Source organism: Phascolarctos cinereus, unplaced genomic scaffold (assembly GCF_003287225.1).
Source record: "Phascolarctos cinereus isolate Bilbo 61053 unplaced genomic scaffold, phaCin_HiC Scaffold_4;HRSCAF=312, whole genome shotgun sequence".
NCBI lineage: Eukaryota > Metazoa > Chordata > Mammalia > Diprotodontia > Phascolarctidae > Phascolarctos > Phascolarctos cinereus.
This window is the reverse complement of record NW_027555847.1, coordinates 26,271,933-26,285,958: the sequence shown is the minus strand read 5'-3', so window position 1 is coordinate 26,285,958 and position 14,026 is coordinate 26,271,933. Positions and strand designations below refer to the sequence as shown.

Genomic DNA, 14,026 nt, shown 5'->3' with positions numbered 1-14,026 from the left:
CCATGAATATGGAAGGGAAACCATTCCCAGCTCCTCTGCAGCATACACCTGAGATTGCTAACAAAGCTATTTCCCATCTGTCCCAAGTCACCGCTTCATGCATTACAAAGTCTCCTAGTCCCTCTAGGTTCACATGTCTACATTTAAATATCGTCCCCATATCCCCGGGAGGCCGAATTCTGCTTAGATTTGTTCTTAGCTACTAGCATGACCATTTTTATCAATCAATCAATCAACAAACATTTATTAGGTATATGCTAGGTGCCAGGCGCTGGGAATACATGACAAAAACTAACAGTCCTCCTAAAGTAGATTCCATGATAGCATCTCATTGCTTAGACAGTCCTTCCAGCTTTATTTTCTCCACTCTAAATTTTGAGGGGAAAGAGAAGGGGATTATATGATTTCTAAGGTTCCTGCCAGCACTTTTCCCCCACCTCCCTCTCTTTTGGGTCTAGACTTCTTATTTCATCAGTGTGCAGGACTTTCAGTGTGTAAACTCCTTCCACTTGGAAAGGAAAGAACAAAAATGGCTAAAGAAACTCCTAGCATTATTGCTGAGGCTACATCAGATTCTCTGAATGAATTATATCCAAGGGGAAGGGATGGAGAGAGGAAAGGAAGGAAGGAAAAAGGGAGGGATAGGGGAAGGGAAGGAAGGAAAAGAGGGAGAAATGGAGGGAGAGAAGGAAGGAAGGAAAAAAGGGAGAGAAGAAAGGAACAGAAAGAAGGGAAGGAATGAAGGGAAAGGAAGAGGGAAAGAGGACGGGAAAAAAAGGAGGGAGGAAACAGTGCTGGAGAAAGGATTCTTGCTCAGGCATTCATTGGACCAGATGGCTTTTGAGGTCTCCTTTGACACAGAGAAGCTCTGATTGTGACGACGTTATGTGAGTGCATCATAAAGTTACTATCCTGAGTTTTACTTATTCATATTTGTAGAGATGATGGACTCTAATGAGATTCTTCTTCCTTTTATCTTCAGTAGACTAACAGATGGCTGCAGAAAGCTCACCCATGTAAATTTTCACCTACCATCATTTCCATGTGGGTGAGGAAACATTACTCTGCGTTTCATGGAATCCTTTGGTTATTTTAATCACGGACAGCCCAACTGAGACTAGGATCTCTTTTGACCAATCTTGTACACACCAGGATAATTGAGTTTTTAATTGTTCTGAAGCTCATTTGGGCTTTACATTTACTGAGCTGTTTTCACTACTCTTATGGTGGTAATGAACAATTTTACTATATTTCAAGAGCTCTACATGAGGAAAATGACATGACTAATAGACTTGAGGTTTTCCAGGATACTTAACCTCATTTGTAGACTAAAAGACAGCTGCCAATCTCCCGCCAGCAAAGAAGGCTATTTCCATCCATAATTTTGGTCCCCAGAGTCATATCTCCCTACTGAGTAGGAGAGGGCATGTACATAGAGGAAAAAAGAACAACACAATGTGGGGTTTGAGTAACTGGAATGGTTTGAAGCATGAGTGTTAAGGGGCTGGATGAGAATGGCTACACTAGCTAATCATGGTACATTTACCTCATTAATTCATGGACCTGTGACCATCCATCTAGATACTCCTATCAACACAGAGTAAAACCTCTCTATAGTATCACAGAATTAAGAGTTGAAAGGGACCTTCGAGGTCATTAGGTCTAACTCCTTCATTTTACAGGAGAATGAGGACCCAGAAAAGTTAAGTGACCTGCCCATAGCCACCGAGGTAGTAAATTTTAAAAGCAGGATTTGAACCCAGAACCTGACTTCAACTACAGCACAGTTTCTACTGTACCTAGCCCTCAGAGATGTGTCTGAAAAATTAACCACCTAATGATAAAGGATCATGGTTTTAGAGCCGGAAGAGACTTGAGAAGTCAAGTCCAATTTTATCATTTGACAGATGAGGAACCGAATGCCCTAGAGAGTGTGGGTGACCTAACCATGATCACACAGGTAGCAAAATGGCAGAGCTAGGATTTAAACCCAGGTCTTCTGATTCCAAACTCTACATGATTTTCATGTTATTAGTGGTGAAGTGTCTATAGTGCTAGGTCTGAAGTGAGGAAGACTTGAGTTCAAATTTGACCTTGTCTTCTAACTGTGTGAACTGGACAGTTCATTTAACTTTTGTTTGCCTCAGTTTCCTCAATGGTAAAATGGGGATAATAACAGTATCTGCCTCCCAGGGTTGTTGTGAGAATCAAATGAGGTTATATTTGTAAAGTGCTTAGCACATAGTAGGTACTTAATAAATACTTATTCCTTTTGCTTCCCTTCCCTGATTAAAAGTTACCTTGTTTTGCTCCAATAAACGTCTGATACGCTATGAGAGGGGCATGATGATTTACCATATGGTAGCGTGATCACCTAAGAACTAGCCTAGTTAATTTCTTGATTTAACTCAATGAGGTGACCTTTAAGGATATCTATGATAGAGGAATCTCTGAAAACATGTATGAACTCTTCCACAGTTGACGTGGCCCCCTCAAGGCTAAGGCAACCAGGTATATCTCTAGCTAATTTTCAAGACTTCATACTGATGGAGCGTTACCACGATACCTTTTCTGTTGCCCAGATCAGGCTGGGGCTGGTTCTGTATGCAAGTATGTGAAGCAAAGGAAAAGAAACAGACTTTAGGGCAGCCAAGAGCCCTTGTTCGAAATAAGTCACTCAACATGGTTAATCTGATTCTCTGTTATCAGAAACCCTTGGTTAGAGTTGTCACCTCTGTTTAGCGTTTCCAATCAGGAGAATGGCAGAAAACAAAGAACATTCATTAATAATGTTAAATATCATTTCATGAAAGCCTGGGGGTTGCTTTTGCCCAACGTGCCTCATTTTGCCTCTAGGATAATGCCATCGGTAATTCCTTACAGGAACACGAAACTCACTTTGGATGCCCATGAGATCATTTTGTACACCACTGGCTTTTTTTCACCAAAATTGGCATTTCCAATTTAATGTGATTTTAATAGGTGTTAAAAAAAAGCCATTAAGGTGACACTGACAGATGGGGAGTGTGTTGTAAATTCACCTGCACAGCACCTTGGAAATAGCTTCAGATAGGGTCTTCTGCAAACTTTAATGTCCTAGTGGAATGGTTATGTTTAATTTTATAACTCACAGGCAACTACAGATGGGAATTTCAGAATTAGAAAAGAAAACACTAGAAGTTGTTTATGTTTAGAACAGAATGATGGTCTCAGAGGTTAGAAATTGGCTATATAGCAATCTGTGACAGAAAACTGGAGTCAGAGACTGTCTGGGAAGTAGAGGAACAGACCAAGCAGAGAACATAATGTTATGGTAGATAAGCAGTCTTGGAGACAAGAAGACCTGGGTGCAGGTCTGCCTCTGGTACATGCTAACCAAGTGAGACAAGTCTCGAAGGCTATATGAGACCGAGAAATTGCTGACCTGCATTGTCCGAGGGAGATTCCTCAGCAGAGAATTCTCTATCCCAGGGAAATCAAAGGTCTTGTTCTCATACTACGTTATAGAAGCTAAAGGTTAAGCTGGTTGCTTATAGAGAAGACTCCTTGAAGAAGCTATTGCCATCACCCCATTACCTTGGCTCTGCTGTGTAACCTTAGGAAAAACTACTTCTCTAGCCTCAGTTTCCTCATCTGTAAAATGAGGGGGTTCAACTTGATGACTCTCTGGGTTCTTTTAGCTCCAAACCTATGCCTCTATTACTAATGTTTCTAAGAAGAAAGAGCTAGTGCTCACATAGGACATAAAGGCTTATGAAGCATTTTACATTGTTTGATTCCCACAACAACCCTGTGAGGTAGGGTTGGCTATTATTACCCCCGTTTTACAAATGAGGAAACAGGTTAAGGAGCTCATTCAGAGTCACAGAGCTAGGCAGTGCCTGAAGCAGGATTCAGACCGAGGTCTTCCTGATGCCAAGTCCTATGCTCTGCTCTATCCACTGGGCTATCTTATCTCACTGGTTCTGGGGATGGGTTGGAGCTACAGTAAAACTGTGATAGAAGAGTCAGGAGAGATCAAGAGTGGACCTTTGGTAGATTGGGAAAACATCATGTTCAGGGATGCTGTGTGCATGCGCATGTGCTCATCTCCTTCCTCCAACTACTTCACACTGACTTTGCTGCTCATGTGCTGTGTCTTCTCAGAAGAACGGAAGCTCCTCAAGAACAGAACTGTATGGTTTCTATATCTCTATTCTCAGTGCACAGAACAGTGACTTGCACTTCACAGACTCTTAGTTAACACTGGTTGAATTGAATGATAGCCCAATGACCCCAAGAAAAGGGAGATTCCAATAATTACACACACACACACACAGCCTTGATTTCATTCCTTGAAATGTTTCCAATGTACTCAAGAAACAAATCTCTTTACATAAAAAGGCCATTTACACACACACACACACACACACACACACACACACACACACACACACACACACACACATACACACACCCATCCCTCCCTGCCCCTACAGAGTACCTGGCATACAGCAGATGTTTAATAAATGCTTGCTGATGGGCTGATTAATTGAATATGCCTGGAAGTTACCCTCTTCTCACTTTCATCTCTTGGAATCCCTGGCTTCCTTCAACATCCACTTCCAGCCCTGCCTTCTGCACAGAGGCCTTCTGGTCACTCAGCTGCTGATGCCATCCCTGTAAAGGTTTCCTTGTATCTACCTATCTCTCTGTCTATATTAGTACCATGTATATAGGATACATGTACACATGTGTGTATACACATTCTATCTCCCAGTTGAATGTAAGCCCCTTGAGGACAGGCACTGGTTTGCCTTTGTCTTTGCATTCTCAGTGCCTATCATGGTGCTTGGTATATAATAAAGAAAGTAAATCCTTGTTGACTGATTGGATGAAAGAAAAACACAGGATACCCCATGGAGGTGGTTAATGCCTCCAGAGCAACTTTCTTCTTACAGCATGAGAGCAGACACCAGCTGTAGCCTTCCGCCATCAAGGCTGGTTTCAGCTTTCCATGTGTGGCTTGTGAAGCCAACGTAAGGCCCACGCAGACAATCTGGATAAGAATAATAGCTGACATTTACAGAGTGCTTTAAGACTTAAGAAGTCCTTTACACTCATCTCATTTGAGCCCCACAAATGACTTGTGACAGGTACCATCTAGATGAGGAAACTGAGGCACAGATAAGTAAAGTGACTTTCTCAGGGTCCCAAGTCAGTAAGGGCAGCTAAGTGGATAGAGTATTGGGCTTGGAGTCAGGAAGACCTGTGATCAAATCTGGCCTCAGATACTACTAGCTGTGTGACCCTGGGCAAGTCATTAATCCTGTTTGTCTCAGTTTCCTTGTGAGAAATGGCAAACCACTCCAGTATCTTTGCTGAGGAAAACTCCAAATGGGGTCACCAAGAGTCAGACATGACTGAAAACAACTGAACAGTAAGAGCACAGGCCTCTGCCTCCAGGCCCAGCTCTTGGAGGCTTATCTACTTAGGCCTCCATTTAAAATCTGGGTCTTCTGAGATCTAAAACCAACCCTAGCAACGTTTAGCTGGGGGCCAGAAAACAGTGTTGAAACTATTATGCATGTTACCCCAGCATTCCTTTGTTTCTGTGAACGTGTAGTGATCCACATGAGGCATTAATTACATCACCAGTCAAGGGACCACGGAAGGAAATGTCAAGGACGTCTCTGAATTCTGCCCAAAGTAATTGAGACCATTGGCCCTTAACAAATCACCAGTGGTCGGGGCTCAGCTGGATGAGACTCCAGTCTCCTGAGTGTGGAGGCTTTGTTAGTCAGAGCTTAGCTCAATCAGTGTTAATTGTAGTGGAGGGCCTCCCCTAAAGATCTTGTCAGAAGGCCGACCTGCAACCTCATCCCCTAGTTTATTTCTTAAACCTCTGATCTTCCTAACGTGATCAATATGCCGCCCATCCACGTGGCTGGTAAGCCCCCGACTTTGGAGTGAGAGCTCTGACCAACGCACCTCGGGAGGTTTGAAGGATTATGTCCAGGAAGAAGAGAATGTCATTCTCTAAGGCTACAATGAATTCAGTGATTCAGGAAGCACAGGCGATTCCCTTCTCTCCACAAGAGAGTGAAGGGGGAAAATTTATTTTAAAGAGGTTGAAGGTGAAAAATTAGTTTGATGCTTTTTTCATATCATAGCAGCAGTGCTGTCTGTTGGAAGAGGGGCTGGGGCTATTCCCATCGATTCAGAATCTGCTAATGGTTATGATGTCAATAGTTTAAAATGTTGCTCCCTCATATTTATGAAACCATAATAATCCACATTTATGGATTTGCCTTTAAGTTTATATAGCATATATTTTTATATAAAGTAATTAAAAGTTCTTTCATTATAAAAAATCCCGTGTATATTTAAAACAGAGTTCTTAAAAGTTCTTTCCTTATTAAAAATCCCTTGAGGTAGGGAATGTAATCACTACTCTTTCCATTTTACAGATGAAGAAACTGAGGCTCTGAACTTGGATGGGAAAAATTATATTTTTATCTCTATATAATTGGGTTTCTTTGCAAACCTATTTTATGCATTTAAAAACATAATACTGAGAAGGAGTCCATAAGGCTTTACCAGACTGTGCAAAAAGTCTCGGGCCCTAAAAAGGTTATGAATCCCTGCTACCGAAATACTTCAGTTTCAACCCCATTAATCAACTGGTGTCTGATAATCTGGGGGTGCTGGGTTGAAGCACGCCTCTGGAAAAGTGTAAAAACAAATTCACTGGGAAAAACTGCAAGCCAAGGGCTATATTAATCTAGAACAGGTGTCCTTGCCCATTTTTGACTGTCAGGTAAAGCCTATGGATCCCTGCTTAGAATGATACATTTTTAAAACTATATACTTTTAAATGATATATTTAAAAAATTATAACTGAAGGAAAAGTTAAATTTTAGTTAGAGTATATTGAAAATAGAGAAGTAATTTTTTTCCCATTCAGATCCATGGGCTCCCTCAAATCAATCCATGGACCCCAAGTTAAGAGGTTCTGCCCTACAAGAAAAGCTAAGCTCCATTTTAGGCAATGGTTTATCAGGTCTTTATATTCAAACAACACATGTCATCACTGCAAAGCATTTTTTAAATTAAGATTTAGGACCCACTCCCAGTGCCCATGATTAATTTCAATTACATTCTTCGACATTATTAAGACTCTTTCAAAAAGTGGATAACTGAGAAGTTTTACCAAGTCAGACTGCCCAGACAGGGGGAAATTTAGGCCTTTTCTACTATAGAGTTCACTGGCTTTCATTACTTCTGCCTCACTGTCCTTTTGAGGATAGCAGATATTTTTTTACTTGCTTTGAATAAGCTATACCTTTTCAATCAACAGAAGATGGGGAATAAAAGGCCAAGAACAAAAACTTCCTTAATAACCCTCCTTCTCCCCACTTCCAGTCCCACTAGCACCATGACCCTAATACAGAATTCAACCTGGGAGGGAAAAGAGCTTTGCTGCTTGAAAAAAATAAATGAAGAAGAAGAAGAAGAAGAAGAAGAAGAAGAAGAAGAAGAAGAAGAAGAAGAAGAAGAAGAAGAAGAAGAAGAAGAAGAAGAAGAAGAAGAAGAAGAAGAAGAAGAAGAAGAAGAAGAAGAAGAAGAAGAAGAAGAAGAAGAAGAAGAAGAAGAAGAAGAAGAAGAAGAAGAAGAAGAAGAAGAAGAAGAAAGAAAGAAAAAAGAAAAAGAAAGGAAGGAAGATGAAACTAGGAAGAAGAGGCCCCAGGTTTGTTAGCAGCAATAATTCTGATGCAGAAAAGCCCATTTTAAGTCAGATCAAGTATACAGAGGTGTAGATGATTATTTTGAATAATTAAATGGTGTCAAAACCAGCTGTGATGAATAGCACTGGGGTCTCAATTCATAAATAATTGAGAAGCTGGAGCTGCATTTGATCGTCCTGCTCAAATCCTGCTCTCTGGAGGATAAATGTTTGTCCTGAATACCATCAACATTGTTAAATGCCTCAATCTTCCTGCTCAGTCACCCAGCCCACAGTCAATTGGACTAAATCACTTTTAACACCACACACATTTACCGTCCTCATGAATACAAAATGTTTGACTTACACCATTTTCCTTGTGCCGGAATAGGTGCCTTCTTTGGTTAGTGTCCGCGGCTGGCAATAAATAATTTAGACCCTCCCACCTCTCCCAGAAAGTATGCGAACCTCGATGGCTGGCAGAGACTAGCCCAACCTTCTACCCCCTTTTTGTTTCATTCTGCTGATGCAGGGAATGGAGCGGGGAAGAGATGGCTTCCAATGCCTGTGTGCCCTGGGCCTTACCCTCTCGAACCTCTCCAGCCTAACACTCCTCATCTGTGAAATGAGGGGCTCAAGCCAGATGGTCTCTCGGGGCCCTTCCAACTCAAAATCTGTGCTCCTACCATCAATTTATCCTGCCTAACCACAAGAGTTTTGGGAGGAATGTCTAGTTCTGAAGTCATGATTCTATGATTATGGATTTTAGAAAATGGTTGTGATTCACTTTACATCACACCTGGAAACAGTGTTGCCTTTGTGACCACCACTGGGTATACCTGACTTTCTTTGAAGGATGCTTATGTATAAAGCTAAATATCTTTGTTTTTCATCTTACTCTCTAGACAAGACATTTGCAGAGTATTTATGGTTTCCTAAGGCTCAGCTGTATCCATTGACTCATTAAACACATCTTGGGGGAGGAGGAGGCAAGACAGCTATGAGTGTCCCCATTTTACAGATGAAGAAACCGAGAAGCAGTGACTTGGCCAAGATCACATAGCTAGTTATCAGCAAGGCAGGGAGGATGGGGGACCTCGAGTTCCAGTCAGCGTGCTTCCAAAGTCATGCTTCTTTTCGGAAGAGGACAATCTGTTTGTTTAACAGCTCATTTACACCCTGTCACTGATGCCCTGGCTTCCACTCAAAAGCTGACAGGGGACTTCATGCTACCCTCCACCTTGTTCTCAACCTTTCAGTATCTATCATAGCCATAAGCCTGCGCCTTCACTTGGAAGAGACATGCTCCTTCTTGTTGGGGCTCACAGACGTCCCTGGAAGAAGGGGGGCAAGCCAGAACCTGCTTTACCATAGAAGGCAAGAGCCAATATGGTGATGGCTACTCGAGGCTGAGGTCTGGATGGAGGCAGAAGAGTCCATTTCTATTTTGCTTCCTTTTCTAGTCAACCAGAGGCCCACCCATTCATCAATCCATGGAGGCTGGGCTAAAGAGCCCAGAAGCTGGGGGCCAGTCCTGGACTGGACACTTCTAAGACATGTGGCTCTGGGCAGATCACTTAGCCTGGAAAGGGCCTCCATGTATTCATCTGTCCAACAGGGAGGAGACTTATTCATACTCTGAGTCTGACACTCAGTTGCTGTGTGACGTTGAGCAAGTAACCTAACCTCTCAGCACTCCAGACAACTCTCTAAGACTACAAGTTGCAGGGAAGATGCCGACCTGCATTGGTGGATGAAATTTCCTCACCTGGGATTCCCTATAGCAATAAATCATAGGTCCAGGTTCCTATCCCCTATCACTATTCATGGTAACAAGGGATGGCTGGATGGTTAGGAGAGGGGAGAGGGATATGTCTGGAAATCAGGGTAATATAAAAACAAAAGCTAAGACTTTGTTTTTTTAAATGAAGAAAATTTACATTGTGAAAAGGATATTATTTTAAATTCTTATAATGATAGTAATAGGCAGTAAAAGGAGAGAGATATTTGGAAATTAAGATGATATAAAACAAAAAGATATCAATAAAATAATATAACAATTTTAAAAATAAACAATTTAATTTGTGTAAAGAACGTTATTTTGAATTTTTAAAAGAATACAACTAGCTCACAGTTATATAGTGCTTTCAGGTTTGCAAAGTCCTTTCTAAACACTGTCTCATTTGATTCTTACAAATAGCCCTGGGGAGGTAGAGGCAGATATTACCCTTGTTTTATAGATGAAAAAGCTGAAGTTCACAGTGGTTCAATAATTTAACCATATATTCTTAGGAAGTCTTGAATTCAAATCTGGCCTCAGATACCAGCTGTGTGACCCTGAGTAAGTCACTTACCTTACATCTGCCTCAGTTTCTTCATCTGCAAAATGGGCGCCTACTTCCCAGAGTTTTGAATTTTAAGAGTTATTTGTAAAGTGCATTGCAAAACTTAAAACATTATGTAAATGCTAACTATTAATGTTCTATTAAAATAAACATGTACCCTAAACACAAATATTGTATTTTAAAATGAATTAATTTAAGATGAATTTTTGAAAATGAACGATAAACATGAAGTTGAAGAGTTCTCTCAAAAGCATCCCGGAGTTAAACAAAACAAAACTCCACCCCTCAAAGCTCAAACATGGGTCAGTTTCCTGGAAGCTCAGCTCTGGTTCTGACACCTACCTCAAAGTCTTCGGAGAATCCATGCTGGTTATTAGAATAGAGCTCACTGATATGTTTAACAAACTGCTTGACAGGAATGGCTTCCATGTCATCTGTAGAAAGGAGAAGACATTCAAAGTCACACGCTAATCCTTCCATAAAGTGCAATCTCATGAATCAGGGCCACATTTTTTTAAAAAAGCGATTTCATTCAATTCAACTCAACCGACATTTATCATATGCCTACACTGTTCAAGGCACTTTGTAATTTCCCTGCCAAATTCAAATAGGGTCTGGTTGCATTAGCCAGGGCAAATGTGCCTATTCTAAGTCTTTGCATATATCTGAAATTGAACCTGGGCTGTGTGAGGCCTCTTAGAGACTCTTCAGCCTACTGGCTCAGCAGTTGGGGGACTTGGGTTTATATCGTACTTCTGCTTACTTCCTGTATAACCCTGAGCAAACCACTTCCCTTCTTTCTAGAATTTACTTGGTATCACTTTGTGCAAATTTTGTATTTAATTTGACATGTATGTTTTGGTTTCTTCCTCAGCAGAATGTAAGCTTCTTCAGTTTCTTCATCTGTAAAATGGGGGAATAGTGCTGGGGCCCTTTCAGAAGGCTTTTTCTTAATTCTTAGTGCCCTCTCTCTTTTCAAATCACCTGGTATTGCCTCAGCTGTGTACATGTTCTATCCTAAAGCTCTCTGAGGACTGGGCTATTTCCTTCTGTTTTTATATGCTGAGCACAATACCTGGTGTGTAATAGGTACTTAATATAAGCTTGTTGCATTGAATCAAATTTGAAATCAAAGGGGGAACTAAGTAAATTCCCTCCTTTTTCCACCATTCAAGGCATTTTTCTCTGTTAAACTACCATACCATGCTCTTAAATGAAAAGTGACCTTCTTGTGGATGTTTCTTTGCTGACTAATTTTCTGTAGCCCAGACATGACATTTTGTTAGGTTCTCTAATGTAAACTCCCTGTTCAGTGGGGTCACCTTTGAGTATAGAGCAATTACATCCTGCTTCCAATCTTTGAAGTTGGAGCTGTTTTGCACCCACTTGCAGACACATGGCATTGTACCAGTGGCTTCTGAGGCCAAAAAAAAAAATGGCTCAAAATTTTTGATCGAGGCAGCTGTGCCCGTACGATGCCAAACAAGCAGTCTGACTAAAGTAGCTGGATCTTTTGGAGTTGTCAGGGCCTGGGAGTGGGTTCTAGAAGACCATACAACCCAATCCATGGTCACTTGCTTCATTTTGAAGGGACAGTCCTAGGCCGCATGGTTCTCACTCAGCCGTTGCACCTGTTTTATATTAAACATGGATTTATCCAATCTCATTTGGCACTGTAGTACTGCCAAAAAGCCCACTGCTCACCCCCGGGGCCCCCCAATTTCCTTCCTTCTCCCCCAATATTTCTTCTTTAAAATATTCTATTGGATTTTAAAGATAAACAGCAGACATGATATTTACTTTATTCAGAGTGAAAGATCTTTGGCAAACGAACAAACATCTAAACTGTCACAGATGCTTTTCTTAGCAAAGGGTATGAAGAGATGTATGTGTAAATGAGGTCCTACTTTGGCAAGAATTTTATAGATCCAGGCCTGACAATCTGATTTCTCTTCATTCGGTGACAGTTACCATTGACTATGTCATTACTACTCCACTTCTATTCGAGAGAGCAAAGCTCTGGGGCGGCTTTTTGCATCTATTGACATTTTCAAACTGGAATCATTCTTAAGGGGAAAATCACTTGTCTCTTTCTACTTCGTTCAAGGAAGGCAACGGTATGGGCTTCATCCAAGTGGTTATCGGAAACGGGATTTGATCAAATGTGGAGTGTAAAATGTTTGCATAAAAAATTAAAAACCTAATCATTTAGGAAATCTGCCTAAAGATGAACTTCCTAAAATCACTTAGAAGTATTTTCCAAATTTGGGGCAGGCGCTTAGATACACCAAAAATCAGATACACCCAAGAAATCCCAGAATTCCAAAATGGACATGACATGACATGCAGTAACAAAATAAGCAGAGCCAAAATGTTCCCCTCACAATATTTAGCAGGGTGTAGGATGGAGGGAAATTTCCAAAACAATCCCATCATTTCCTATAAGAGATATTCAGAGCAGACAAGAGGCATGAAGAGAGAACAAGTGGTAAAGAAAAGGCCTCAAGCTGAGGGCAAGAGAGGGTCAACTTGAGAAAGCTTGTTAACTATTTAAAGATAATCAAAGGGGTATTGGAATTCCTTCCCTCTTCAGCTTCCCCTCCTAAGGTTCCTAGCTTCCTCCAAAGCTCAGCTCAGCTGGCACCTCCTACAGGAAGCTTATCTTCATCCTTCCAGTCACTGGTCCCATCTCATTAGAAATTACTTGGTATCATTTTGTGTATATTTTGTATTTAATTTTATGTTCACATTTTGGTTTCCCCACAATAGAATGCGAGCTTTTGGAAGGGAGGAGCTGACTTTGTTTTCTTCGTATCCTCAGTGTCTCGTTCAGTACCTGGCACATAGCAGATGTTTAAAAGTGCTTGTTGAATCAATAAACAAACAAATAAAAAAGATAATCAAAGGATAAACCATATCTATTCAAAGAACATTTTTTAAAATTAAATTTTATTTTCTAAATTGTCAAGCATTTATTTTTTTTCTCCCTTCCATCTCTCTCATTGGGAAAAAAAAGAAAAACACCAAACAAAATCCTTCTAACAAACATAAATAGTTAAGCAAATCAAATTCCCTTGTTGGCTATATCCAAAAGTGTGAGTCTCATTCTGCATATTTAGTTCTTCACTAGAGTGAAGAATCTTAAGGGGGAAAAAAAGCAACCAACCAAATAAACAAACAAAACCAACCTGGAAGAAATCCAACATGTCAAAAGGTATTAACTCGGCAAACATCTGACTGCAATCTGCAGTCTTTTGTTATCTACTAGGCATTTTTTCCCTATTTGCTTAGAACTGGAGGAGACATTATTGCTGCCATGAGGGGAACTAGGCAATTTAATAATTTAATAGGTTTTCTAGGGAGGCTCATTACTAATACTAGATGTTCCTATTATGACAGCCCAGAATCCAGGATTTCCAGTGAATTCAGAGACAAAATGCAGGTTTAGGGTTTAGAGTTTGGAGAAGAAAAAAAGTCATATCCATTTCACGAGTTATTCATCAAGCAAGAACATATATAAGTTTTAAGAGTTATTTATTTTAGCAAGAATATTTCCTGGGTCACAGTCCATTCTATAGAATCACAGACCCTCAGAGCTACAAAGGATCGCAGAGGCTGTCTTACCTGACCCCATCCCCGCATAAGCACCTCCCTCTACAGCTTCCTAAAGAATGGTCATCCAAGCTGCCACTTGAAAATATCTACTGATAAAGAACTCATTCATTCTCCTTCTGGACAACTCTGTTAAGAAGTTATATTTTACATCGAGCTGAAATATGCATCTGTAACTTTCATCTATTAATCTTCATTTTGACTTCTGAGATAAAAAAAAATTCTACCCCCTTCTCCCATACCCTAGCCTTTTGGCTAGTAAAGAAAATGATTGTACTCCCCTTAATACTTCTCCACACCAGGTGAAATTTCCCCACTTCCTTCTACTGATCCCTGCATGGATTCTGGTCCTCTCATCATCCCT

At 40.7% G+C, this 14,026-nt stretch overlaps 1 protein-coding gene across 1 annotated transcript in view; it reads right to left on the bottom strand.

Annotated features, from left to right (window-relative positions):
- PTPRG (protein tyrosine phosphatase receptor type G) overlaps nt 1–14,026 on the bottom strand; it is a 785,024-nt gene that overhangs the window by 44,170 nt on the left and 726,828 nt on the right. Inside the window, 1 exon segment of the mRNA XM_020976382.2 lies at nt 10,393–10,484. Within this exon segment, the coding sequence (XP_020832041.1) occupies nt 10,393–10,484 (92 nt within the window).